Genomic DNA, 27,632 nt, shown 5'->3' with positions numbered 1-27,632 from the left:
CCACAACTACATGACAGTACAGGCTACATTTTCATAAAGCCTGAACTGATTGCTTGTAATTAGACCCTGAAGATTTTTGCCTCAGAGCAGAAACAAATTTCCCATCTCATGTCTTTCAACAGAGTGTTTTATTATCCATCAACATTTCCCATAGGCCTAAATAAAGTAGGAGTCTAAATGAGTTCTTTTCATTCATCTCTTCATTTTATCCTCCTCTTCAGACGTGTGTTACAGTAGGATGTTCTGTAATTTAGAGAAGCACTAACACAGTTTATTATGTTCATTTTGCATGCACACAGAAACCCACCTTTATTTAGGGAATTGTTTTTCATGTTGTCTCTAACAAAAGACAGTATTGTTTGTGGTTGAATCTCAACGTGCTGGCTTCTATATTACTGTGTGCAGCAGAGCCAGCACCTGTTTGGCAGTCTGAGAGAAGTGCTGGCAGGATGGAGCCCAGGGCGAAGACATCAATCACACCGCCACGCTGGACCCACCGAGCACTGACAATGGTACTACCATGACCACCATCAATCACTCCTTTCATTGTGACACCCTCTTTACAGTCATGAAAATACAGTAAATGCATACAGCTAATACTCCAGCAAAATTAGTCAGTTTTTGGAAGTGAACTACATTTTGAAGGGAAGGAAGTCAAGCTGAAATGTCAGAAAGACAAAATAATTGGAGGTCATAATGTCAAGATATCACATCATTAACACCGTCCAGCTCTAATGCAGCTAAACCAGCCTCAAAACTCTGCTCTACTACTGAGTGTGTATCTGGTATGATGTACAATTAAACTCTAACCCTCTCTATGGATCTTTAACCAATGCTAAATTGGTCGAAATGAGGAGGTGAGCAGATTATGGCTTAAGCAGAGCTATCCAATGAGCTCAGTTATGAGCTGCAAAGGTTAGGCTATTTCCTGCAATGGGCTATTTGTAGAATCACTCAAAAAAACTTTCACAGCCATATCAGACACTGTTGGACGACCGCTGACACACAAGTGAAGGATTCAGACATTTTGGTGTCTATAGTCCACATCCAAATGCTGATCACATACACAAAACTTTCAAAGTGGGCCATGTAGTTTGGTATATATTATCTCTGACACCAAGGACTTGTTTTTAGCTTGTTTTGTTTGTTTGTCTTTTTGTCAACAGGATGACAAAAAAACCTCCTGGCCTGATTTTCCTAAAACTTTGTGGAAGCAAGCAGGGCAGAAAAATGAAGCCAAAGTGCCAAAACCTGCAGTTCCTCGAATGGCCACTTGAGGCTGGCTCCAGAGGTGAGTCATCTCAGAAAAACTCAGCTATGGATGAAATACTTTAAAGCCATACTTGAGTAAAAGTACAGATATCTTAGCAGAAAATGACTTTTGTTGAAGATAAAGTCACATATAAGAGTATTACTTTCGTAAAAGTCTGAGAGCATCTGATATTTACTGAACCCAAGTATCAAAAGTAATTTTTGATAATAAATGTACTTAAGTGAACGTTAATCACAAAAAAATCAAATAAAGTATAGACACTCCCACAAAATACTAAAGTACTGTAACAAAGTATTATTACTTTATTACATTACACCACTGCATAGACCCTCCATGTTAAAATGCCCCGATATAAACATGTTTACAGTCTGGTATAAAAAACAGTTTTGTTTTCTATAGTTTAGTTTTATAATTTAATAGTTCAGAACAAATGTACATTGGCTGAATTTTTACATAACTCACTCGTTTAAATGTTTCCAGGACTTAAAGTTAAACATGATTAAGGACATGTCAGATTTGAGTGACAAATGGGTGCCATCTGTTGCTACCATGGTGAAAACGTAGGTTAGGTAACATAACTATGGTAAACGCAGGATTCATAAGGTAAAGGTGTAGCTTTATCTGGGCCTGTTCTGTGTATTTGCAGCTCATGAAAGTTAACTGTCAAATTTTGGTCACCTAAAAAGTCTTATACAGCATTTGTTGGACTAAAAGACCTGCAAAGGAGTCGGATATTCTATTTTTCTGGTAAGTAAATTTGTTTTTTTATGGTTCAAGCCTGTTTTTAACAAGTGATAATTAGCATTATTACAGTTTACAAAGCTGTTAATGCACCGTGCTAACCAAGCTAGCAGCTAGCATTAGTGTCATCTCCACCCTTTTTTCCAAATATGGTCACTTCTAGCTGAAAAATCCAAGGTGGATAGCCAAAATGTCAAACATGAGCCCTAAAATGTCACTGTAACTATGTCCGTTTCTGTTGGCCCATCATATTGTACATTAGATAAATTGTTCTGTTGTCATCCTATGTGTATAGATATTAGACAATATGTTTGTGTAATATTTTTTTTCTATATATAAACTTTTTGGCTAAAATCTAAACATCTAAACTAGATAGATAGATAGATAGATAGATAGATAGATAGATAGATAGATATGGTGTACTTGGTTAACTTAATTTGGAGCAGCCAGCCCAAGCTGTGCATGTCTAAGGGTGTGAGAAAGATGTGAGACAAACACCCCACTGTATGTGCTCTTAATTTGTAATTGCTTCATAAAAAGCAGCGTGAACTCTGATGAACCTATTTCCACATGACACCTTTCAAGCTTACCCACAAAGCTAAGTAATGCTTTCATCAACAGCAGTTTAATTTTTTAACTTCTTGTGTGCTGCAGACAGGAAACAGCCCGAGCAGACTCTTTACGACAACATCTGCATTCAGGGTTTGCAGTGTTAGTTGCATAAGTCGGACAGGACCGTTTGTGTTGGAATAACATGGTTGTCTCTCAAATCAAGGTCACCTCTGCAGCAGCAGCAGCTCTGTAGAAGATAAAATGCACCTCTGCACAGTGTGTACTGAAAACATTTGTTGTTTGTAAAATGTGGCACAAATGGAAGTGACTGTGAGCATTATGCAGATAAAGCTGCAGAGTCGACCTTTTTCCTGTTAGACTTCAGCAGCTCTTAGTGGTCACGGTTGAGGATTGCAATGTGCTGCATTCTATTGCATACTTACAGTACATCTGGAATTTAAATACAATGCAGCCACATTCCCAACATAAAAATATGATACGACACAAAAATTGAAATTCCCATGCAGTCTGTGATACTGACATGTTTCTTGTGATACTGAAGAAAATGCATTGAGTGGGCTGTTCCCCTGAGGATTCGCATAGCCCAAGGCTTTTAATTTGATGGGGAAGTACATCCATGACGACTACAATATTTGTCATGAGATTAATCTACACCTTTCCAACAATAATTCCTGCCCACTCAAGTCTTATTTCCTCATCAGCTGTATTGCAGATGAAGTGCAGGATTGATATCTCAATCTGTAGCCATAATCAATCTGACATTCCCTTATGTTGTGTATCTCTCCCCAAATTGCCCAAACACTTGGTCATTTATAAATCATCTCTACACACTCTGCAGTTGCTACCATCGTAGTTTGCATCCCATAAATGATTCAGCGGCTCCATCATAGTTTCATCTCACAGTTTTAACAAGAGCACTGTTGGAGGAGAGGACTGGGTGTAAGGTGGTCGGTGGTGTTGTCAAAACACTGCATGTTTTGATATATTTAATTAGAGATTGGATCAGTAGGAATCGCTGCAGCTCAGCAAAGAAGCAGCAGACAACATTAACTATTTAAGAGGTGGGACGAGCAAAGTGGAGTGTGGCCTTTAGGTTCTTGCATAATTCCTGATGTGCTTGTTGTTTTATGGTCTATCTGGAGAGCAACAGTCTCTAATATTACCAAATGTCAATATAGCAGAGGTCAAAATGGCTGTAATCCATGGTAAGGCTGGGGTAGGCAGAAATCTGGAAAAGGAAAACTAATTTGCCTAAACACCCTCTTTTTTCATCTCTGTCCTCATTTTCCCCCTGCCTTCTGTCTCCTCAAAGTTTGAATCTGATGTTTAAAAAAGGCCAGGCAAGAAAAAAAGAGTACTTGAAAAGTCACAGAAAAGTTCTGAAATTCTGTACATGAAAATATATTGGAACCCCAGCAACCTTTCTCTCCATCTTTGAAGTGCTTTGCAGATATTGACATGTTTTATTTAATTTATTAATGGCGTTTATATTGCGGGTAAAACCTAGGAGGCAGCAACATTTACAGTAACTAATCAGGTGAGCCATGATTTCAAACATATGTATTTTATTCATGAAAATGTCTTCCTGTTAAAAGCAGAAGACAATATAAGGGGGAATGCTATCTTTAAAAACTTATATTTAATACGTGAATCAATTAAAAAAAAAAATAACAACTCGTGTTATAAAATTATCTCTGAGTTGCCATGGTATTTTTTCTGACATGAGATGCTGTTTATGTGAATTTTTCCAGTGGAAAAGTTGTCATTCCAATTATTCCAACATCACATGAACGCAGCATTAAAGTGGCACTCGTTTTGTTGATGTCTTCTCCGGCCTTAACTTGTACCCAGTCAACACTGAATCAACTCCAAGCCCAACCTAGCAGTTTTTCAGAGCCACGCTGAAGTATCTACCCCGAGGCAGGGACTTGTTTTGCTTCCGTAAAAGTTCTACAGGGGCAGGTCCTGTGGTGGATACATGCATCAATGGGCAAGACACCGCAACACTACGCCCAAGTTCCTGCAGTAGAAACAAGCTTAATGTTAGACTCTTTTAGACTCTTTTAGACTCTTTTGTTAAGTCCATCAGACTTTTTTGGGTTGCTTTATAGTGTAGACAGTTGTTGCCAATGCTGGAGCAGCAACTGTCTCTGCAGGATTATCATTATTACCACTGAATCAGGATTTTACTGAAGGGACTTCTGCAATTGTAAAGCAACCAACGCCCTCTCCCTGAAATGACCTGTGATTTGCCAAAGTCTCCCGTCACTGGTTAGATTTTCTAAAGCCTGAAGAAAGAACCAAGAGGAAAAGCAGAAGTCTGCTTTTCTTTCTTTCCCTTTAAATTACAATATGAGCAAAGTTTATTATGGAAGTTTTGCACAATGACGCAAAAAATAACCAGCAATTTTAAACTGTTGAATTATTTAAGAAACACCCTATAACCAGATCCAGGCTGACAGAGAAGTGAGGAGACTCTCATTGTTGAATTTTCTCTTCTCTGGCACACTAATAAAAACATGGTACATGCTAGATTCCTGAGGAAGTAAAGCCATTTCCTGGTCAGTAAAGCAGCACAAGGAGTGTGTATGATAAGCCGAGGAACACCCCCTCACCGCGGCCACCACTTGTTTGTACCCTACACGTTCCACCTCTCCCTTCCTTCGTTCCTCCCTCGTTCTTCTGACTGCCCTCCTGGCCTCCGTCTCGACGGCCCTCTGTAGCTGTATTTTAATCTCACAGCAGTGAACCACCGTCACTCAGGATGGACTCCAGACCCCCCAACCGGCTGCTGCTTCTCCTCTACTGCCTCCTTCACTTCTGTAAGACCCCACTGTGATACTGCCTCAAGAATAACAGATCTTCCTCCAGTTAAACCTGATTCTCACTTCTGTTTCTTCTTCTTGTCTCCAAACGCAGGGCAGTGTGCCAGAGGACAGTCATGTGAGTATGTTATACTGTATTTCTGACTCTTGTCTAATAATTGGTCTTGAGGGTTTCTCCGTCGTTGAGACAGTTTTAGGTTATCCGTGCTGTATTAAAAGAGGAAGTTATTTTTATCTTGCGCAGTTATTTTTTGCAGGAAATGGGCATGGTATCGTGCACTCCTGGCCTCCTTGATATTTTCAAGTCTTCAGTGCGATTCATTGAAGCTATTTGTAGTCGTCACATGTGAAACTGGGTAATCTTTCAAACCAGCATAAGTTTAAATGAATCTCCCAGATTTTAAATATCTTTCATACAACGTGTATTTGATTTTGAAATGGGTATTAGTTACTGTTTTTTCATAGCAACATTGTCGATCTTGGCTATAGTGGCAGTCAGTGTCTTAAAGAAATAGTTTGACATTTTGACATCATGTGTGGGATTAATAGAAGACCACAGACACTAAGGCAGGCGAGTCATCCCTATGTTCCCTCACAGTAAGAGATAGCTAGAAGTTGTTTGCAGTTGAAATTGCAAAAGAAGAAAGTGTGGAAAACAGTCCAGTTGTGTGTCTGTCATGTGGAGATGAGGGGAATTTGGTGACAAAAGAAATATCTGAGGTATTCAGGCAATCAGTATGCATCTTTTTTCTATCATGCTGGCGAGATAAGAAGTCTGACAGAACTCAAGACAACAATCTTCATCATTATTCTCCTTGTATGACACTCTTCATCATGTATTTTCCACAGAGGGTAGATGGATGTTTGAAATGTGGTTTAAATGTTGTAAATCTGTTCAGCCTCTGTGGATATATCAATTTCCAACAAATTTAAGGGGGTAAGTTTCAAGGAGTATAACATCAGTAAGCTATAAGTTATTGACGGGTGATTTTGACCCTGGGGAAAAAACATTTCTGAGAACATAAAACCCTTTGAAACGTCTCCTTCATGAGTCATATTGAGAGGACATTGACCTGGAAAACATGTGTACACTCGGTTAGCGGTTAGCTTAGCTTAGCATTAAGACTGGATGGATAGAGGAGGAAACAGCTAGCCTGTGTCAAGGTCTAAAGGTAACAAAATCTTTCTACCAGCACCTCTAAAGCTGAGTAATTAACTTGATGTCCTGTTGTCAGTGTGAGGCTGCCAGTAACCAGATTAAACTCTAGAAATACATTAACCACCCTGTAAAATTTTCTAATTCAGTTTAAGTGCAAACAAAGTTAGTTATGGAGTACGCTAGGAGGTTTCCAGTATTTGCGCTAAGCTAAGCCAATTTAGCTGTGCCCTAAATATGAAGCTACGAACCAGCAGCCAGTTATGGCTTCATGAGTCATATTGAGAGGATATTGACCTGGAAAACGTGTACACTCGGTTAGCGGTTAGCCAGTTATGGCTGCTGGTTCGTAGCTTCATATTTAGGGCGCAGCTAAATTGTACCTTTAAAATTTCAGTTCATACATGTATTTTTTTGACAACTGTTAAACATGTCAGAAAATACTTTTGAAAACTTGAAAACACTGAATTATACAATACTGTATTGCAGAGACTGTTAATCTGTTCCATGCAGGAGTTTTGGGTGGGGCCCGAAATCATGGCTCAATGATACACTGGAGCCATCCTTACCATAACTGTTCCCCTGCTATATAAAAACATTAAAATGCATAGTACAGCAATTTGTCATTTTGATTACCCGCTGTATGTGAGCTGCGAGTTTGCTACATTCAACAAGCCCTCGTAGCTCTTTCAGTCCAAGTAAATACATGAATAAACAGGCCGGCAAATGCCACAGATTTAACAACACAAGCAAGCATGCTTTGTGCATTAGCTGCTGAACGAGAGGCTGTCGCTGAGCAGCGGCTGCTTCTTCAGTGGATACACCCCCAGCATTTTTTAATATTGGATACATAGAAAGGCAGTCCAGGCACTCAAAAAATGTAGAAAACAAAGAAAAGTTATATTAAAAAATAGATTTACTGTAGTGGTTAAATCATTAAAAGAGACAACGTGTTTCAACCACTGCCAATCTGTAAATAAAGGTTTTCATAGCTGTGACAAAGACCAGCAGTGGTCAAAAACTTTCATGATTTAGCAACTACAATCAAGCTTTTTTTATATATATTATTATATATATAAGTTTTTGATCTATATTTGATTTTACAGAGGAACCAGTCATCTCTCCCTTTCCTAATTTTATATACTTTGTGATTTTTTTCAAGCTTTTCAGTTTGTCAGTCTCATTAATAAAACATTTTTCTGTAGTGTAACAAACTCATAACACATTAATTTTTGCTGTACCCACACTTTAACAACCTTATGGTCTAACAGCTTCATACATATTTCTGCAGCAGCTGAGTTAACACAGTTATTCACCGCCTCAGTCACTTTACATCACTGAGCCCAAACTTGCAGCAGCACTTTGAGGATGTGGACTAAGTGTTTGTTTGGTGGTTGTTGAGGCAGGTTACACCGTGCTGTTGTTTCTGAGGGAAAGCAGAAGTTGGGATAAATCAACACAGCTCTCCCAGGGGGGTAAAGAGGGTCAAACTCTGTTTGTGGAAGCTTTTTCCTTCCGTCAGCAGCTCCTGCTCGCTGTGCAGTAGACTGGAGGCCGAGGAACGGCTTTCTTCAGACTTCACCTTTATTATAGAGAGAATAATAGACTGTTGTATTGCATTACCGACTGGGTCCCTGATGTTGGTTTTAGATAAATAAGTCCTAATTATTCTCTGGACTAAATGTCTGCATGTTTTTTACAGCATATACTATAGATGGCGCCACCCTCTTTGTCCAACCCAGCAGCACAGTTGAGAGCGGGACGCCCGTGACCCTGCGCTGCCAGGTCAGAGTCAGCCATGACAACATCCCTGACCTGAAACACACTTTCCAGCTCACACAGGATGGTGTCACCGTCCTCTCCATTACCACCACAGAAGACTCAGTTGTGTATGAGCTCAACCCGGCCAGAGCAGCAGACTCTGGAAGTTATGAGTGTCGGGTCACCGTGAAGGACAAGCACAAAGCCACCCTGAGCCAAAAACTTGATGTCACAGGTAGAGATATATATCCTAGTACAATGGATTTCTCACACAAGGATTTATTTGTTTTCAATTGTTTAGATTTGTTTGTAATTGTTTGTGTCTGACAAGAGTAGGATAACATGAAAAAGGTGATGATATACTTGAACATCTGACATATATCAGCATGTTTGGGGAAAAAGTCAACATAAGCTTGTTGGACAAAACTTTATTTTGTTTTTTTTCCCCAATTGTTGAATAATTAACATTACTGCCAACTTTTTCCACAGCAAACAGTGGAGTGTTTACACAGATTTCCTGTCCTCTGCAGTGTAAATAAGCATTTCCTGACACCTAAAACCATCATGAGTTAAATATCAATCATAGTGAATATTCTGGCTGCATTATTGTTTTGCAAAACTTATGCCAGGAAGAACATCACAAATCTTAAAATGCTTCCTTTGTGTTTGTCCAATGTCAGACAGCTACTGAAAAGGACAAACAACGAAACTGTAAATGCTGTAAATATAATGAGTTTTGAGATGATGAGTTTTGTATTTTCTTTCTTTCTTTTTGCAGCATAAGAAAAATACATTTTTACTTAAAGTAAACTTTGGAAAATTATTATCAGGGATGTAAATATACACGATTTTATTTAAAGGGTAACTTGGGTATTTTTCAACCTGGACCCCATTTCCCCATGTTTTTGTGTCTTATAGGAACAAAAAATGTTGAAACTGGTCCAGTACTAAGTGAGAGTGCTACAGTGGCAAAACAGGCTGCAATGTGATCTCTCCAGGCATTTGTCCACCATCATTTAATGTCCACTTAAAATACTTGTTTTTGCCCCGACAGGCTCAGATTGTTGTTAAATAGCCCTAAAATTACAATCACCAAAGCCGACAGACTCCATCTAAATAAGCAGTAACTTTAGCATGTACAGAGCCTGCATGTTTTTACATCTTCCTAGGTGAATTAAGGGTTTATTTCAACCAAAACTTGGCTCAAAACTGGAGCAATTTCAGTTCCAATTAGTTACTTATGCACAAAAACATAGAAAAATAGGGTCCAGGTTGAAATTGTTTTGCAAAAATGTTACCTTTTAATGGCCTAAACATCACAAAATCAGGTGTACGTTTCTTCATTTTCCTCACTGTCTTGGCGATTTGATAAAGTTCTCCAAAATAGAGTTTTTTCACACACCTCATATCCAAGCAGCTCTTTAATGTGTGCCATTATATCTTCACAAACAACTTGAGTATGTAAAGTTTTGTCTCTCCTCTGTCCCTTTGGGTTTTCCTTTTCACAGGCCTGCAGACCCCCATTCTGTATTTAAATAAGACCGAACCGTATCAGGGTGAAGAGTTCATTGCCACCTGCAGTGCTCAGGAGGAGAAAGGATCCCTCATCTTCCGGTTTTACCAGAGATTTAGAAACGGAGACATTAAGAAGATAAAGCAGCCGCCACCCAGTGGGAATTCATCAGACGCCACACTGGTCCTGAGGGAGACTGGAGACAGCTTCCTGTTCTGTGACTATGAGGTCAATATGCTTTCTGGAGCCAGACGCTCCAACAGCAGCAATGAGATTCAAGTGATAGTCAAAGGTGATTATTTCAAGAGCTGTTGTGTCTCCAAGAAAAGATTAGGTTGCTCAATGAAGCTTGTTTGATTGACGCCTCTGAGTTGTGTCTTGCAGGACTCTTCATTTCCCCGATCATGAATGTGCTGCCCTCCCACGAAGTCTTTGAGGGTGAGATCATAGAGGTGGTCTGTAAAGTGGTGAGTCCGCTGAAGAACATTGAGGTATTCTTGACGAAGGACAGGAGGATCCTCAATCAAGCACAAGTCAGCCTCGTTCATCGTTTTACTGTAAAAGAGGGCGATTCTGGGATGCTCGTGTGCAAGGCGGAGTGGGGCAACGTGCAGAGAGAAACCAATAAAACCATCACAGTCAAAGGCAAGAACTGGAAAACTCTGTTATGAAATGTCTCAGCTTAGTCACAACAAGAAAAAGTTGACATTTTACATTTCTGCAAACCACAAATACATTACATTTGAGTGTTTCGTTTGTATAATATCAACGTTTCTAAAGTGGCGTAACATATAAGCTGACTTTATCATCTGGAGGTGGAGAGGATGGTTAATGGTGTGGCACCTGGGCAAGCACCTGTCAAGCTTAAGACCGCTGTTTGAAACCAACGACATTGGAAGTTTTTCCGCGACCTTCCAGTGCCTTAACACTAGTAGGTTTTTCTTCTTTTTTTGCCAAACCTGGGTGTTTTTGGCAAAGAAATTGCAGTGTTTCCTGGTGGCATTTGTGACACCAAACCTGGTTGTTTTCACTTACTCATTGTTGTATTTCCCTGTGGTATTTTAGCCATGGAACCAACACATCGCAGCGTTTCCCAATGACTTTTGAGCCGCCAAACCTGGGTTTTTTTTTAACGACTTTTCCCTGATTTGCCAGCAGCTTTTGTGCCAATAAAAGGTTTCATTCATTGGGCCTTTTTGGGCCAAAACATGACCTTTTTACCGTCACCAGGTGTTTTTTGTGCCTCAACCTAACCCAACATGTAAACATAAAGTTTCAATTTATATGCTACAAAATAATTTACCCATGTAACGTACCAAGTGTTTGCAGAAACTTGCCAAGATTTTTTCTGGTGATTGGACTGAATGTCTAATAAGACATGAAGTACCTTGTTGTCATAAGTTTAAAGCATAACTGGTAATACGTGTATGGGCGACCTCATGGTTGTCCTGTTGGACAACAGGAATAAACACCTGACATAGGGCACTTTTTCCATACTTAGTTGAAATCTTTCAACTCCAGTCAGTCAGGGTGCTCCTGCAAATACAGGAGGTGCAGAGAGTGGAAAAATGACACGTTTAACAACACGCAATCAGCAAACGCTTTACTCTCATTGGAATCTGTAACAAAAGCCACCCCAGGCTGCTGAAATGCACTCCACCTGATTGGGTCCTAATGCTTTTCTTATAACTGCTTATTAATGTCTTATAATCTAAGAGTCAATGTATTTATGATTACTAACACTTATATAGTCTTATTAACACAGTATAATGTTAATTAGTACCTTATAAGGACTTAATAAGCTCTTATTTTTACAAAAACCTTAAGATAAAGTGATTTTGCCTTTCTGTTGTCAAAATTAAGAAGTAAACCACACTGTTTAAGGTTTATTTTTGCTGTCTCATTTTAACAGAGCTATTTTCAAAGCCACGACTGACTGTAAAGCCCACAGACATATTTGAGGGAGACAGCTTCAAACTCACCTGCTCCATCACCATTCATGTTCCTGAGAAGATCACCAATGAAAGCGTGCAGTTCTCCATCTACAGAGACAAAGTCAAACTCACCAGTTCAGAGACTTACATCACTGTGGCAAATCCTCTGAAAAATGGCAACTATACCTGTAAAGCCCAGGCTGCTACTCTTTTGCACAGCTTTGTAAAAGAAAGCCAAACTATTGTCATTAAAGCAAAAGGTGAGTCTTAAAATGTACGAACATCTTGCTCTGAGCATCAGTGTGCTAGATCTGCATCCTCACAGAGCTGCTCTTGTGGCTGTCGACTCTTGTTTGTCTGTGTCTTGTTCTTTTTTGTTGCACTGACTAACTGGCCAATTATCTTTTCCTCAGTTCCTGTTTCAAAACCCACGCTGAGTGTGGTGGGGGGCACGCTGGTGTTGGGGAAGCGCTTCCAGCTGCTCTGTCAGAGCAACAGTGGCACTCTGCCCATCGAATATACCCTGCACGGCCCTAATGGGCTGAGGGAGCGTAGGGTGGTGAGCAAGCTGGGAGAGCAGGCCATCTTTAACTGTTCAGCCATCAGAAAGACTTCAGACTTAAATAGCTTTCTGTGCCACGCGAAAAACAGTCAAAACAGGCCTCCCATGTTGGGATCAGGGCAGCAGCTGCAACTCTCAACCATCATAGGTGTGTTAAATGACAAATCATCCATATAAACTGTTAATATGATGAACTGCAGGTCTAACATTCATTTTACTCCATGCAGAGCCTGTGTCACTACCAAAGTTGACTATGCTCCCTTACACTGGGGACGTCTCCGAGGGGCAGGACGTGACTCTCGTCTGCTCTGTTGAGAAAGGCTCTTTTCCCATCAACTTCACCTGGTACCACACCAAGAGCCAGGGTGCTCTCGCCTTCCAGACCTCCATGAAAAAGGAAGCATCCTACAGCATCAAAGAAGTCAGAAGAGAGCATCAAGGGGAGTACTACTGTGTGGGCACAAACGCAGCCGACGAAGCCAAACAAAGCCACCCTGTCATGCTCGGAGGTGAGTTTTATCTTCGGTAAAAGGTTCTGTGTGTGTGTGTGTGTTTAGCCATTTTTAACAAGCTTTGTATCAATACAATGTGTATAGTGTGTGTAGATGAACTTTGGTAAACTTCCTTCCAACCAGTGCCTACATTTTCCTCCTGCCCCCACGGCAAACCTTGATGCAAAACACATCATTCAGCAGAGTTTGGCTGGCCTTCGGGACTGTTTCTCCAACTACAGATTGCACTTCCGCATTTTCGTACTGCCCACCACTCATGCCGCCACCACGGACACAAAGAGGATAGAAGTAGATCAACAGACACACTCTCAGGCCACTCTCTCTCTGTCTCTGATTGGACAGAAATCCGATCAAACAGTAAAACTAGGCAGCACTGATCAAATTAAAAAACAAGATTCTGTTACTGCGTTGCATATTTTTCACCTCAGATGTTTTTAGAATCGCGTTGGCTTACTGTTTAACTGTAATAAGAGATTGTCTCTTGCCAGCCGCCACTGTTTTACATATAGGCGTGCCTATTACATCACCCACCAAAGGGAGTGTTTATTGGTCTGGTGCAGCGCAGTGCATTCTGGTAGCTGTAGGTTTTCTACCTCTTGGGCAAAGGCACCGTGTTTTCTGTTTTCTCTGGTCATTTAGTGCCAATTTTAAAAGTATTTGCATCTTTCTAGAGATTTAAAAGGTCATCTCTCCAGCAGTTAAATACTTCTTTAAGTGAATTGCTGTCAGCGTCCTGTTGCTCGTACTCTAACTAAGATCACATCACTATCTGCAGTTTTCCCTTAATTAATTTAGACCACTAGCTCCATGATACTAATTGGCTTACTGCTCGCAAATTACACTATCAGCAAACATTACAAGCAACCATGTAGCATAACTAAAACACAGCTAGCTAGCTAACAATAGCTCAGGTCACAGTTTACTTGTTGGTCGCTACTGCATCACTTATGGCTAATAGAAAGCGTTTTGGACTGTTACATCTTTTTTTGTGTGTGTACTGGTCATTTGTCGATATTAGCGGACTCCATTTCTTATGGTAACACTGAAAAGAACTTTTTTGCCCATCATTAAATGGTAAACTTTACAAAAATGTTGAAATTTGTGTTTAACAGTCAAACTATTATTGCACGTATTCATTTATTTCATTCAAATGTATTCTGCAGTGAAGATGGCTGGCTGGAAGAAAGGCCTCATCGCTGTAATCATCTTCTGCGTCCTACTCCTTCTGGCATTGATCCTTATCATGGCCTTTAAAAAACGGCTCCTTCTGTTTAAGCGGAAGAGAACTAACGAGCTGTCAGTGTAAGTAACATTTCTCATGCTCTTATCAAAAATCAGTGTTTTGAAGGTGAAGCAATCTGAGCAGCATGAGTAGGTAGTATGGTAACCACCTCAACGTTTCCTGTTTTAATAAGCTGATTGTTTTTTGTCTCCACCTCTCCTCAGGAAGTCGGCCGGCACTAAAGTGGAGCGGCTGAGCCTCACCCAGGCAGAGGTCAATGAGGCTGCCAATGGTAGAGTCACTTATCAGGAGCACACAAATATAGAGCAGCAAACTGTATTTTGTAAATGCATTTTTAATAATTTCTTTGTGTACTGTTTTTTAATGCATGACAGTAGCGGTGTAGATTGTACTGATGCAATAACTGAGACCGGTGCCGTGTTTTTTCTCCCTGTGTAGTGACTCCAGGCATGATGGGAAAGAGTGTTTGGAGTGAGCACACTTCAGGCTCTGGTGAGTAGATTGTGTGGACAGTTTAACTTGTCAACAGATCCCATGAAAAGAGGACAAAATCAACAATATGTTAGTCTGTCTTTTAATAATTTACAACTTCCTTACACCATCTGTGATACTCAGCTCTGAGCCTGATAGTGAAGACCTTTTTAAAACAACAAGTCACAAGTGCATGATACCATTTTTAAAAAGTGCAAGTTAATTTCCTGTAACAGCTAGTCACTTTAGTTTTGAGCAAATGTTACTCAAAGAGGAGTAAGCAATATATTTTGGGGGACTATTTTCAGCTGTGGAGTAATACACATTTGGTGCACTAGTGAGTATTTACAGCTTCAGGATGATATATGTAGGATTAACTGTGTAAAAGTGTCTCGCTTATATGAACTGACTGACTTCAATTATCAGTCTGTGTTCCTATATTACCTCCATTAGTGGTGTCCCTCTTTCTGTAAAAAATCCTTCTGTTATTTGAGCATATATGTTACTTTTTCCATTGTATAAACAGTGTTTGGGATTGTTCACTACTCAGCATAGGTGGAAGTTTAACTTCAGCTTGCTGCTGTATTCTGCAGAGTCTGATGACCAGAATAGTGTGACCGCTCCAGAAAAGCTGCCAGAATACACCGAGGTGCAGTTCAGACAGGCAGACCCTGACAGAGGTGAGACTGACTCTGAATTTTAGTATTATGAGTGGAATCATTTTGAACTAAAATGAATACTTCACCCACAAAATGATGATTTTTATATCAATTACTCAACCGCGTTACATTGAAATTGTGAAGATTTCATTTTTCTTGCAAGCCTCCATGTTGAACAAAGAATAAAAAAAATATGCATGCAACAGGGTAAATAAGATTTGGATTATACTGCACAACTTGTGTGAGAGTTTGTAAATGGATGGTTTGAAAGTTTTGCTGTTAAACGCAGACCCTGTTCACTCCAGTTCATCAAGAATTTGCTCAGTTTATGGATTCTTTATTCATCGTGGAGACTTGCGAGAAAAACAGTTTGTTTTTTTAACAAATTCACGGTGACACGAGGTGAGTTATGAGTTTTCCTTTGAAAACACTGTCTAAAATAATGTATTTGTTGTTGACAGCTCCGGTGAAACAGGGCACAGACACGGTTTACAGCGAAGTGCGGAGCTCCAAGCAAGGTACGACTAATATCCTGTTCTTTATTCAAATCCCGCCTAAAGTTATGCGTTAAGAGAAATCAGGGCCCTTCGCTGACGTTTGAAAAAAGAAAAGCGCCAGGAAACAGGATCAGCTCCAACTGTAAACATCTGCATTGTTAGTGAAAGAATGTCCCATTAAAACAGAAGGCCCAGTCGCCAGGTGTCCACTTCCTGCTTTAGTCAAAGAGAACTTCCTGTTCTAACAATCATAGCCAAACAGCGGGTACATCCGTTAAGATTGAGTGAGCAACTCGTTCCATTGTTTCATTCTCACGGGGGAAAACTTGCAACCATTGTTCATTCATTGGCTCCTTATAACTCCTAACGGAATAAATGTCAGCTGATACAAACAATGATACAGCAGAAGTGAAGAGAAACACAGAATAACATAACAGGGATGTTTTTTACTCTATGTGCTGCAAGAGGAGACTTGCTTGTACGTAACGACAGTATTAGTGCGTACATACTCGTGTGAATGTGTGATGTGATAAGCTTCATGGGATGTGGGAGTCATTCACAGGAGTACTGATGACTTTACAAGCCCTCCTTTAATCTTCAGACTCTTTTTGTTTCCTGAGCATGTCCTCTGGCTTTGTTTTTGCAGGTGTTCCCGAGCAGCTCAACGGTGTAAGTAGAAACACACATATGTATGCACACCCTCGAAAAAAAGACGCACACACTCATGACTCTGTTGTGTCTTTGCTCAGAGAGACCTCTCACGGACAGACACAGTGCAATAAAGGAAACCCTGAGGAGACAGTTTTGATTGTTTGTAGACAGGTAACTGGCAGTATTATACTCCAAGTAAAACGCTTTCTAATACTTAATTAGTTTGTACTTTTATGATCATTTGCTGATAATTACACAGGAAGTCTTCTGAGGAAAAAAAATACAATTTGGCACCATTTATGTCCAGATGTTAAACTTTGATGACATTAATGAATCAAGAGTCTATTAATTATTGTTTTTATGTTGGCTGATCAAAAATGTATCTGCAGAAATTAGTTTGCAGGTAAACATACTGTTCAGCATGTATTAGGGAGAACATTTCCTAAAATAGAGGAAAGATTAAACATTTGTACTTGTGTTTTAAGGAACTTCATCTGGAAATCTGGAAGAATAACGGAGCTTTCTCATGACTCTGTCTCGTTTTTAGCAAAGATAGAAAGTTTGTCGGCCAGCCCACTATGTTGGTCCAAATTGAAATATTTCAAAAACCTTTGAATGGACTGTAATTAAATATTCTGCAGACATTCATGGTCCCCAGAGGATGAGTCCCACTGACACTGGTGATCCCCTGACTTCCTCTAAACCCACCACAAGATTCACATTTGTTTTTAGCAAATTTCTCTGTAACTGATGCATGGATTTCCATGAAATTTGATACACACACTAATGACCTCCTGGGTAAAGATAACAAACTTTTGTTGGGGTTTTTGTGTACCTTTCTGCATCCACAAATACATACAGTACATTGCAAGCAGTCAGTCTGTCATGCTGATGATAAAGGCATGAATGTGATAATCTTTCATCAGGTATCAGTTCATAATGAGTGGTCCAGCCGTTATTGTTTCTTCACATCACCCTCACGTGTCATGGTTTTGTCCCTTTTCAGCAGGGCACAGTGGAGTACGCACAGCTGAATCATGACACAGATCAACACAGCGACCACCGTAACCATGGTGACCACATGGTCCATGATGACCACTTAGATGAGATTGACGATAGTGCTCACATCGACACCGCTGACCAGGGGGAGTGAAAACGACCGAACACCAGACTGTTGACTGACCGACAAGAATATTTATTCCCTTATTTATCCGGCTTGTTAATGCAGCTGGAGTCGTCTGCTCTGAAAGACCTTAAACAACTCGAAGCATTTACGTACTTTTTGTATTTTTGTAACGCTTTGCAATGAACATCCCACACTGTCAGTTCACTCGCTTTGCCTTTGAAGGGCAAATAAAATGTTTTTGTAAGTTGAAGTGTTTCTCTATGCTTCTCTGGTAGTTTTCTTGCCAAGACACAGAGAGAGGATATGTGTTGTTGCCACAAAGGAAAAGACATTCAAATCTGTATCCTTCCAGTGGTGGCAGCGGTGACAGAATCTGAATAGAAAGCGAGGTCTTTGAAGTGAGCAGAGAACTGATACTGCCTCTTTAGTGACAAGGTTGGGACTACATTCATCAGCTGTGTGAGAGTCGGAGCTCTTTGTTTAAACCACTAGAGGACAGACTTCAGGCAGCGCTGCATGGAAACTTAGTGCCATCTGGCTGTGATCTTTCTCACTGAGAGGAGAGCTCTCTGTTGTCACATCACAGATATCAGTTTCAGTTTCCATTATCTAAGCTTTAATTAAATGATATAACATGAACTTATTCAAGGTCTCCATACACCAGATATGTTTATCAGGTAATCCTCCTGCTGAACTCGACGCAGCGCAGGAGGATACGGTACATTTAGAAGTGGCATTAACTCTGAGTTCAAGTGACACATTGAGCTCTTAACTCAGAACATAATGTGACAACGTCGCCTGCGTGTGAGAGTTACATGTCAGCGTGTGTTAGATAGGACTGCAACTGAGTTATTTCCCTAGGATGAACCGTTGATTACGTGTTCACACTAAATGAATTATTTAGCATGTAAAATGTTTAAATATAGTTTTAGGAAAATGTTTGTCACAAAATCCCAAAGCCCAAGGTGACTTTTTTGAAATTGTTTGATTTGTCCAACCAACAGTCCAAACCCAAACACATTTGATTTACCGCTGTCTTTTATTTTTGCTTTTTAAATGACTTAAAAGATTTATGTTGTTGATTAATTTTTTATCAACCGCCTACTGCTTCTAGTGCTACATTATCATAAAAACAAATTTTGTATGAGCGAACCCCTTTCCAGTAAGGTCTCTTTCAGGAATGCTTCATTCCAAAGATAATCATTTGATAATCACATGCTTTCACGCTGAACGAAGAATCATAAAAACACAGAAGATTCTTGATGAATGGAAGTAAATGGAGACCACATTTTACAACTGCAAAACTATATCAAATCATCTGTTTACAAACTCTCACACAAATTGGACAGTATAATTAAAGTCTCATTTATTTAGTCGTGCGCTCAGTCCTTCCCAAACAGACAGCCCTTTCTGATGGAAAACTGAACTAAAAGTAAAACTTTGTCAGTGGAGTCGGGCTTTGAAGAGAGCACAGATTCAGTTTAGCTTTCCATTCAGTTCCTCAGTGCCTTCAGTTCATGAAGACGTAAGGGGCCTCAACTCTCCTTGTCCTTAACATGCTTATGCACACAGGGCTGTTACAAGAATAAATCAAAGAGCACAGAGCTGTGATTTTAGTGTTCAAAACTCTCTATTTCCATTTCTTTTGTGCTCTCTGGAACTATATATCCTTCTTTTGTACTTAGTTTACTTTATTTTTAACTGGCACTCTTTTAATTTTGTGATCTCGGTGTACGCACTTCTTCTGCAGTGGCACCAGAGTGTAATTAGTGCCACCTCATGCTCATCTTAATGAAATATGAAAAAAGCCACATTTCGCAAAACTGTACTGTCATGTAGGTCACATGATGCTATGGCTATGCGCTTGTCGGTAGTAATTGGCTTCCTCGGGCATGATGCAGCAGGCGTTACAAGAGGCGTTATTGCATCGCATAACTCATCATCCGGAAATTTCTAATCCACAATTCCTTTGTGAAATCGTGGACTATCACCTCTGAGAAATCCCTCCCCTTATACGTATAAGGGGCTTGCCCTTCCACTATTGCTCACATAACGTGCCTACGTCACCTTTGATTACAAATAATGACGGCTAGTGCGGTGGTTGTTTAACATCACTCAATGGAAACACAGTCATCACAATTGTGTTAACATTTTGAAAATATCCCCTAAATTTTCTGTAAATCTGTTGCGAAAATCTGCTTTTTGACATTTTACATGATTCGTATGAGTTTTTCACCGGCCAGCAGGTGAATTAAAGCAAGCGAAGCCAATTACAAAAGACACTTTGCTGGACCTGAATGCGAGGGCATACATCGGGTTCACTCAGTTCACGGCAACTGCTGTCGACAGTATGGATTATGCGGATCTGAGTTTCGACAGGAAGCTCTTAGGAACCCTGAACAGCAGATCAAATCCAAGTGGGAATCTGTAACACCCGACACCAGAGCTAACACTGACAGCCTGCCACCAACTCACACGCTTTCATCTCCATTCTTAGCACACACGAACGTATAGACTGTTCGTCTTCATTATCCGGGGGATGGTCCATATGCTTTTCTGTGTGTTATGTCAGTTCACACAACTGTCTGATCTCTCCTCCTCCTCCACCTCTGAGCTTTGTTCCCCGCTGCAATTGTGCTAAGTCTTCATGAATGTGTGCACGTATATGTGACACCGTGGTGTGGTACAATATTTCCAGGGTTTGCACCATTCCCTGAGGCCCCCAAAGCTCTCATATGGAGGGTGATGTGTGTGCTTCTTGGCTTCTGTGGGCTCCTCAGAGGCATCCATGACTGGATTAAGCTCTGAGGTGCCAAAATGAAAACTAACCCCTACTTTGAGGATAGGACCCCGTCTTCGTCGACTCATGGTTTATTAATCACATTACTTAACCAGGAGGTCGGCCTTGGCAGGAGGGAGCAGCATATTCTGGGCACCAGAGAGCAGGCTAACAGGAGCGGAAACTGTGTTACATGAATATCGCTATCAGCGTATTATACAGTATCAGTTAGAAATAGGCTGTGGGAGTATTATTAAACAGAGAAAAACACCCCACCCTGAATTCGCTCAGGTTTTATTTTTGGATTCATTTGACCAAAAGACAAAACCGCAAATACACTTAACTCCAGTTTAACCCTTTGAAACCTGGATCAACCTCAGTTTTTTGTGCTGTGTTCAGATGCCTTTCAAAAGCTATCCCCAAAAAACATGGGGCAAACAGATAATAACCAACTTGGCAAAAAATGTCTAACAGATTGCAAGAAATAAGTTAAAAGTGATGAGAAAATTACCCACAAATTATTGTTAAAAAAAAAAAAGGGAGGTTATGAGAAAATGATCAAAGCAAAAAATAGGGAAATATGTCCAGAAACTTATAATTATAATATTTTTATACTTTAAATTTCATCACAGAAAAATGAATAATAAATACATATCTTTGTATTTTCAACACTTTTTTCAGTAATTTTCAGATTTTTTAAAATTTTATTTTATTATTATTATTTATTTTTCTTATTTTTGGATAATTTTCTTGTCACGTTTTTTACACATTTCTTGCTAACTTTTGAGCCATGTCTTGTTAGCTTGTCCATTGCCTTTGCCTCATGTATTTTAAACAAATCTAACCAGTTAGCTCAGGTTGTAAAGGGTTCAACTCGTGTGTTACAAAACTGCGTGTGAGACGGCCAAGGAGATCGCTTTGAATGCATTCTCGTTTCAGACACCGAACACTTTGTCCAAGGATGGTGCTGTTCTGCCTTCAGATCGTAACTGTGTGTCGGGGGGGACATGCTGGATTTACTACTGTTCCCAAAGCTGCGATGTGTGAGGTCACGCACCCTGACAGACCTTTAGGGTTCCTGTTACACCAGAGTCACGCCGTCACATGATCATTGCCTATAGTGCGAGTCGTTAGGAAAGGGGCTTGGTCATGCACACACATATGGTGAGAGTGATGGATCAGTCTTACAGGCCCAGCAGGGTCCTCCGTCCCCTCTTTATTACTGCACGTATGCTGTTCGTGTCTCTGACACGTAACCCGATCCAGCTCCTCCTGTATCTGGAGCACAACTCCAGAACTGCCATTGGCTTCTGTGCTAAAATTAGCATATTGACCCCTGTGAAATGCATTCTGGGAATATCCTGTCTTTGACTTGGCCTTATGGGGCCAGTGCTGTTTGTGGTCCTCAGAAGCAGCAATGAGGTCATTGTGTAGACCTGGACTTTCTTGCTCCTGCAAAGGAATGCTTATTTTAGAGAGATGGTCTTAGTCACAATTTGATTTTCCGAATTTTATCTGGTTCACATTATATTTCATTTAGTTTATTTAATATATGAAATTCTATATATTTCTTTCATGTACTATATTGTAAACATATGCTGTCGTGCTGCTCTTTTATCAACCCATTTGCCAGAAAAACATGGTTATATTGTGCATTTTTGCAAACAACAGATATGTTACATTTTTATTTGGTAGCAGATACTTTGACACTGTATATGTCTAAACAATGCTGTTGGTATGGTTAATACACCCAAGTTTGGTGGCTCAAACACTGCTGGGAAATGCCGCAGTGAGTCGTGTTGCTTGACAACGCTGTGGTGAAGGTGGGGTTAGATTTTGGCTATGGTTTGGAAAAGACTGTCTTTTGACCTAAAATCCAGGTTCGGTGCAAACAAACAAAAAAAAACAAGTTCAGTCTCAATAACACTGCTGTGAAATGTCATGATATGCTGTAATGTGCTGCTAAAAAATAACCAGGTTCGGTGCCACAAACACAAGTGAAAAGGTTGATAAAGGTTAACAAAAAACAACCAGTATTATAAGTTTAGAGCTGCAGTCTGCAGTTTGGCAGGTGTCATCCACCTCCACCTTCATCTCCCACTGACAAAGGTCAGCTTATATTTTATGTCAATATATATTTGATTTGTATGAAGTGTGCAAATGTAATGTATTTGTGGTTTACAGAAACACACAATGTTAACATTTTCTTTTGGGGCCCGAGCTACCTGTTTTTGTAATCAGGTTGCAGTTGCAGTAGTTGTTAAGAGTAAAAGCAGCAGTATATTTTACATTACTGTATGTAGAGCTTCATGAAAAATATCCAAATCATGTCTAACCAGCTTTAAAGAACTGTTTCTGAAGGAACCACAAAGATTCAAAGCAAAGACAAAAATAAAATCACTCTCAGCATGGAGTTATTTGTCTAGCCATATAACTAAAAAAAATGCAGTTTATAATTCCCTAATTTCTTTCAGCTCTAAAGACAGAGAAGCAAAGAGCAAATGAGAACAGCAAATTAGTTGAGAATTGTTGAATATAATGTTTTATTACAGGCATTTTTATTCATCTTCAATAACAATGTAACGGGTGTGTTTGAGGAATGGTTATAAGTCAAACTGGTAATTATTGTTTTTAATTTTCACAATTTATTCCAGAATATTTGCTTTAAACTGTGATTTGGTCGATACATTATGCAAGCTCCGACCTCAATTCAATGTCAAGCCTTCCAAGTCTACTTGCAATAAAATTAATTGGGAATCCATAGAGTTGTTCATCAAAAGGATGGTATTTCATGGCTCATTTGTCTCCTTACATACCACTCCCTGGTAGGAGCCTCATTAAAGAGTCCTGCTGGGATGTTAGAGTTGAGTGCCTGCAGCCGTGCGCAGTCTAGGTGTGTGTGTCAGAAACCCATTAAACAGCACACTGATATTACTGAAGAACTGTAGTATATGTGACTTATATAATGGTATTTCTATAATGCTGCATTTGGCACAAAAGTTTCCAGGTGGGAAAATGTGAAAGTAAACTTCACATCCAGCAGCATCTTTTGCAGCTAAAAAATGAAGCCAATGCTGCAAATGCCAAAAACTGCAGTTCCTCTAATGGCCACTTGAGGCCGACTGCAAAAGTGAGTCAATCCCTACAGATCACCATGTTAAAATGTCTTTACAGCAGAAATAAACATGTTACAGATCAAACCAATAAATGGTGTCATTCTCTAAAGCTAATTTACTTGTTCACAACAACTGCAGGGTGTGAATTTTCATATAACTGTTTGATTGAAGCTTAAAGTTAGGCATAATTAATAGAATTAACCGTCTCCTGCTGTGGTGATTTCTCTTGCATGGGCTATAGGCAAGCTTTTGCAGAAGTAGGGACACTTGCAATTTGTTATGCACTTCATGTTTCACACCATCAGTTGGTCAAACAGGTCATCGTTTAAAAAAACAACACTGCTTCATTACCAGGACACTAGCAGTGGTTACAATCTTTGTTTTCATATGGTCTATGGATCTATTAAGTACAGCTTTGAATCTGGCATCACTTCAGGTGTACTTACACTTTATACTATTATATAACAGCACAAACAGAATTATTTTTTTGTTCTTGTCCTTGCGTGTGTTGCGGCTGCATGTCACTGTGCTGTATTAAGGCTACAGGCAGCTCTGGAATGCCATTGTGTGAAAGTGTGATCCTCCATTGTCCTTCATATGCTGAGTAAAGGTTAGATTGAGTAAGTCCACCTGCTATATGTCCTCCATCTTAACTGCTTAAGCTCTCACAGATCCAGGACATTAATTCATCATAACCTTTTGCAACCTGCTCCGAACGAACAGCAGCAGCGAAGGTTCACGTCCTCTTCATTGACCACCACACGCCCTCATTGTGCAATCAAGCATCAACACATTAGGCACACGTATGCACAACTTCTCACCTCTGACCTCCTTTTCCATGGAGGCAGGCTTCGGCTAACGTAACCTTATCCTCACACAAACAGTCAGATGGCCTCGGTACGACTCCCACACCCCTCTGTGCTAAGTCTGAGCCTTCATGCTCTCGCTGTGTCCCGGACAGCTGCTGCGCCTGTTTACAGCCTTTACCTCTTTGCAGGGTGGCGATCTTTATGCTTGGTCAATGTCAGCAGTAGCGTCTCTCAACAGGGTAGCAGCTTTTTTACCTTGTCTTCAGTTTGTCCACAGAAGGACTTTGAATTGTAAACAGTCTATAAAGCTTTGAGCATAGACAATTTATACAAAGCTGGACTGGAAGACTTTTAATTTCAGGTTACCTCGATCATTTGATTATATCGGACTGTAAAGTGTTTATGAGGGGAAATGTACGGTCCAGAGGTGTTCAAATGTTCTGTCTTTTGCCAATGTTTAGACGTTGCCTGTTACGTCTCTTGGAACAAAAAACACATTTACACTCCCAGCGGGCAGCCTGCAGAGTTCATGCACCCCCAGCAGTCTGCACCTGTTATTGCTTAGCACTACATCATTGCTATGATTTTAACTAATGATTTAAAGTTATGTTAATGACTAAATTTAACCTGAACCTCAGAAGAATTGAACAGAGGTTGTTTTTTTTTTAAATTTGAGATTGTGCACCAGTCCATAGAAGAGAATACATACAAATGACATGCTTTTAATTTAAATCTTTATCCCGTTACACTGAATTCATGAAGACAACTTTGTATTTTTTACATGTCTCCACGTTGAATAAAGAATCCAAAATTGGAGAAAATTTTTAATGAATCGAAGTCATAACGGGCCACGTTTAATAACAGTAAAACTATGGTAAAACATCCATTTAGTCATACTCACACAACTAGTGCAGTATAATCCAAGTCTCATTTATTCAGTCTTTGCTCAGTCCTTCTCAAACACATGCATTTTCACTAAAGGCCCTGACACACCAAGCTGACAGTCGGCTTGTTAAGCTGTAGGTGAATATTGGTTGTGTTAGTCAGTTAGTTTGTCGGCTCTTTTGCTGCCTTTTCAGCAAGTTGAGTCGACATCTGTGAATGAAATCACTGTCATTGGCAGTTCAGCTCAGCACACGAGAAGAGAAATAGAAGTGAGAAAGTAAACAAAGAAAGTCACATGGGCGTGAGATTGAAACAAACTTGTCATATAAAATGAGATTGTTTTTCTTTAGCCATTGATCTCTTTAGCAGAAACAGTTATTCTGCTTCACATGGAATACGTCGGACCTTAGACGGCAAACTGGATGTCATTTCAGTGAAAGTGTGCAGGACAAAGAAGCGTTTCTGTTTAATGTAGACTTAGTGGAAAACATAACATAACGGACACCAGGGGATGGAATCAGCCAAGTAAGTAAGTGTAATTGAGAATAGCAAATACATGCTGGTAATATTTGTCATTTAAATGAAACTGCAAAAGTAAGACAGCAAAAGTCTTTTTATTAACACCCTCAGTGGATCCTCACTCGCATTTAGTCACAAGATCAGCTGTCGTGAAGTGAATTTACAAAAGGGTGAGTCCCCTCAAAGAGCCAAGGGAGCACATTAGATGAGCCAACCCAAAGTAAATTGAGCCATTTGCTGTTGAAAATGAGCCAACTGCCATCTGGTCCGAAAATACATGGCCTGGCCCTCATGCCCCCCCCTACCCCCAGTTATGAGCACATAGTTTCCATGGAAATTTGTCCATATTCATTTCCACGCACTAACACCATGCCACTCAAATAAAATATGGTCAAAACTTTTCAGATATTTGGTTCAAGAAATACTTCACCCAAAAGAATTCTCTTATCACTGAATTTGCATATCAGTTGTTCACTCCGTGTTTGTTGAATTTGGCAAGAAAACTTAGTTTTTCTCGCATGCCTCCGGTAAACAAAAAAAAAAAAAAGGGTTAAATGAAAATTGAGTCATTTTATGCCCATACAAGTTCACAGAGTACTAAACTTGAAGTAGCCGGTTTAGCTGACGGTAGTCTTCATGCACCACTGAGCCTTATTCATGAGAACAAACAGGAGCCCACCTCTAACACTGTATCCAGCCCCCTTTATATATCCAGTTTCTTTGTCTTCCTCTTCCTAGTGCTCCTAATGGCATTTGCAAGACTCCAGTGAGCTGAACAAAAACAACCAGTCAAAGCCGAGGAGTCTGAATTTACACTGATTTATTTCCACATATGAATGAGGCCTGAAACCAAACTGAAAATATCTAATTTCATGTGCTTTTTTCCTGCTTACACGTTCATGATACAGATCCAATCTGTATCACATTAGAGGAAAAAAAATCAGAATTGGACCACTTGAACCATATAGTGTGAATCCAGCCTAAAGCAACTCTGGGCTGCTTTCAACATGGCATCCAGGTCACAAACGTTCTCATTTTACAGCCACACAGTACACTAAAATACGTTTCTGAAAACTTTGAGGCAACAGAAAGATAATACAGTATCAGAATCTAGAATCATATTTGATCGGCGTAGTTTGACAGCTTGCCTGCAGTTCATGAGCCGCGATTGACATGATTGACAGCTGCGTTAGAAACTCCTCCACTCTGATTGGTTGTTTTCTGTGAGCCGTTAGAAGCCCTAAGAAGGCGTGTCTCATGTGCTACTGTCAGGATGTAGTGACCATTTCTGCAAATATGACAAAAATGTATTTTTATAAAACTTACCAACTGCAGTTTTAAAGACCTATCACACATCTAATTATTGCAATGTCTAGCAGATAGATGCTCTAGTTTTTATATGTTGAAACTCAATATCAGGGTCATTTGAACTTGAACCGTCTCCACAGCTGCAGGCATTTTGGTGTCCCTCTTTCTCGCTGAAAGACAAACTCGCTCCTGATTTAGATTCGTATTTATCAGCCCGCTGCTCGTGCCATAACCAGATCCTTTTTAGCCCGAGTATCTCCCACTGCGGGGATCCAGACAGACACAAATTCCTACAGTGTTTACCGTCCTGTGATCCAGGTGTGTTCGTACACTGTTCCTGTTGTCACCCAGGGGACTGCATGTGCGCAGGTCAGCAGGGTGGTTTCTGAGAAAAGGGGCAGCATTTTTGTAGAAATATACTTCCAACAACCCGTCAGAAGTTCAGCGTTTTCTGGACCCATTGTGCTTTACTTAAAATTCTTGCTAAGAGGCCTAACAAAGCTGCGAAGCTTCAGTTTGTTTATGCATTCACACGGATAATTCAAACATATGACTTGTGTTACACTGACCTTTTAAGACAATGGGGTTTATGAGGATGCATTCATTACATGCTATACACAGACAAGATGCTTCACAGCTCTTATTTTTAGGTGGTGGAGTCACCAACCTTCCTCCTACCTGCATCACGCGAGTCCGCTGGGTGTTAGGGAATGCATCGC

The 27,632-nt window shown here is 40.1% G+C and overlaps 1 protein-coding gene across 4 annotated transcripts; it reads left to right on the top strand.

Annotated features, from left to right (window-relative positions):
• Positions 1-5,211: 5,211 nt before the first annotated feature.
• pecam1a (platelet and endothelial cell adhesion molecule 1a) lies at positions 5,212-17,747 on the top strand. 4 transcript variants are annotated; one of them, XM_042505548.2, is made up of 16 exons: positions 5,212-5,409; positions 5,507-5,530; positions 8,271-8,564; positions 9,838-10,134; positions 10,227-10,487; positions 11,755-12,036; positions 12,190-12,486; positions 12,566-12,847; positions 14,014-14,152; positions 14,297-14,364; positions 14,532-14,585; positions 15,158-15,244; positions 15,685-15,741; positions 16,367-16,389; positions 16,470-16,542; positions 17,378-17,516. In XM_042505548.2, the coding sequence occupies exons 1-15, from the start codon at positions 5,352-5,354 to the stop codon at positions 16,500-16,502; spliced, it is 2,256 nt and encodes a 751-aa protein (XP_042361482.1). In that variant the 5' UTR covers positions 5,212-5,351; the 3' UTR covers positions 16,503-16,542; positions 17,378-17,516. The 4 variants fall into 4 exon arrangements, with proteins under 4 accessions (XP_042361482.1, XP_087925305.1, XP_087925304.1 ...); XM_088069179.1 differs by having other exon boundaries at positions 17,381-17,514; XM_088069178.1 differs by lacking the exon at positions 16,470-16,542 and having other exon boundaries at positions 5,215-5,409; positions 17,381-17,747.
• The last annotated feature ends 9,885 nt before the right edge of the window (positions 17,748-27,632 follow it).

Source organism: Plectropomus leopardus, chromosome 18, assembly GCF_026936395.1.
Source record: "Plectropomus leopardus strain MGB_pleo_1.0 chromosome 18, ASM2693639v1, whole genome shotgun sequence".
NCBI lineage: Eukaryota > Metazoa > Chordata > Actinopteri > Perciformes > Serranidae > Plectropomus > Plectropomus leopardus.
Note: the sequence above shows the minus strand (reverse complement) of the source record. Positions and strands in the feature narration are given on the sequence as shown.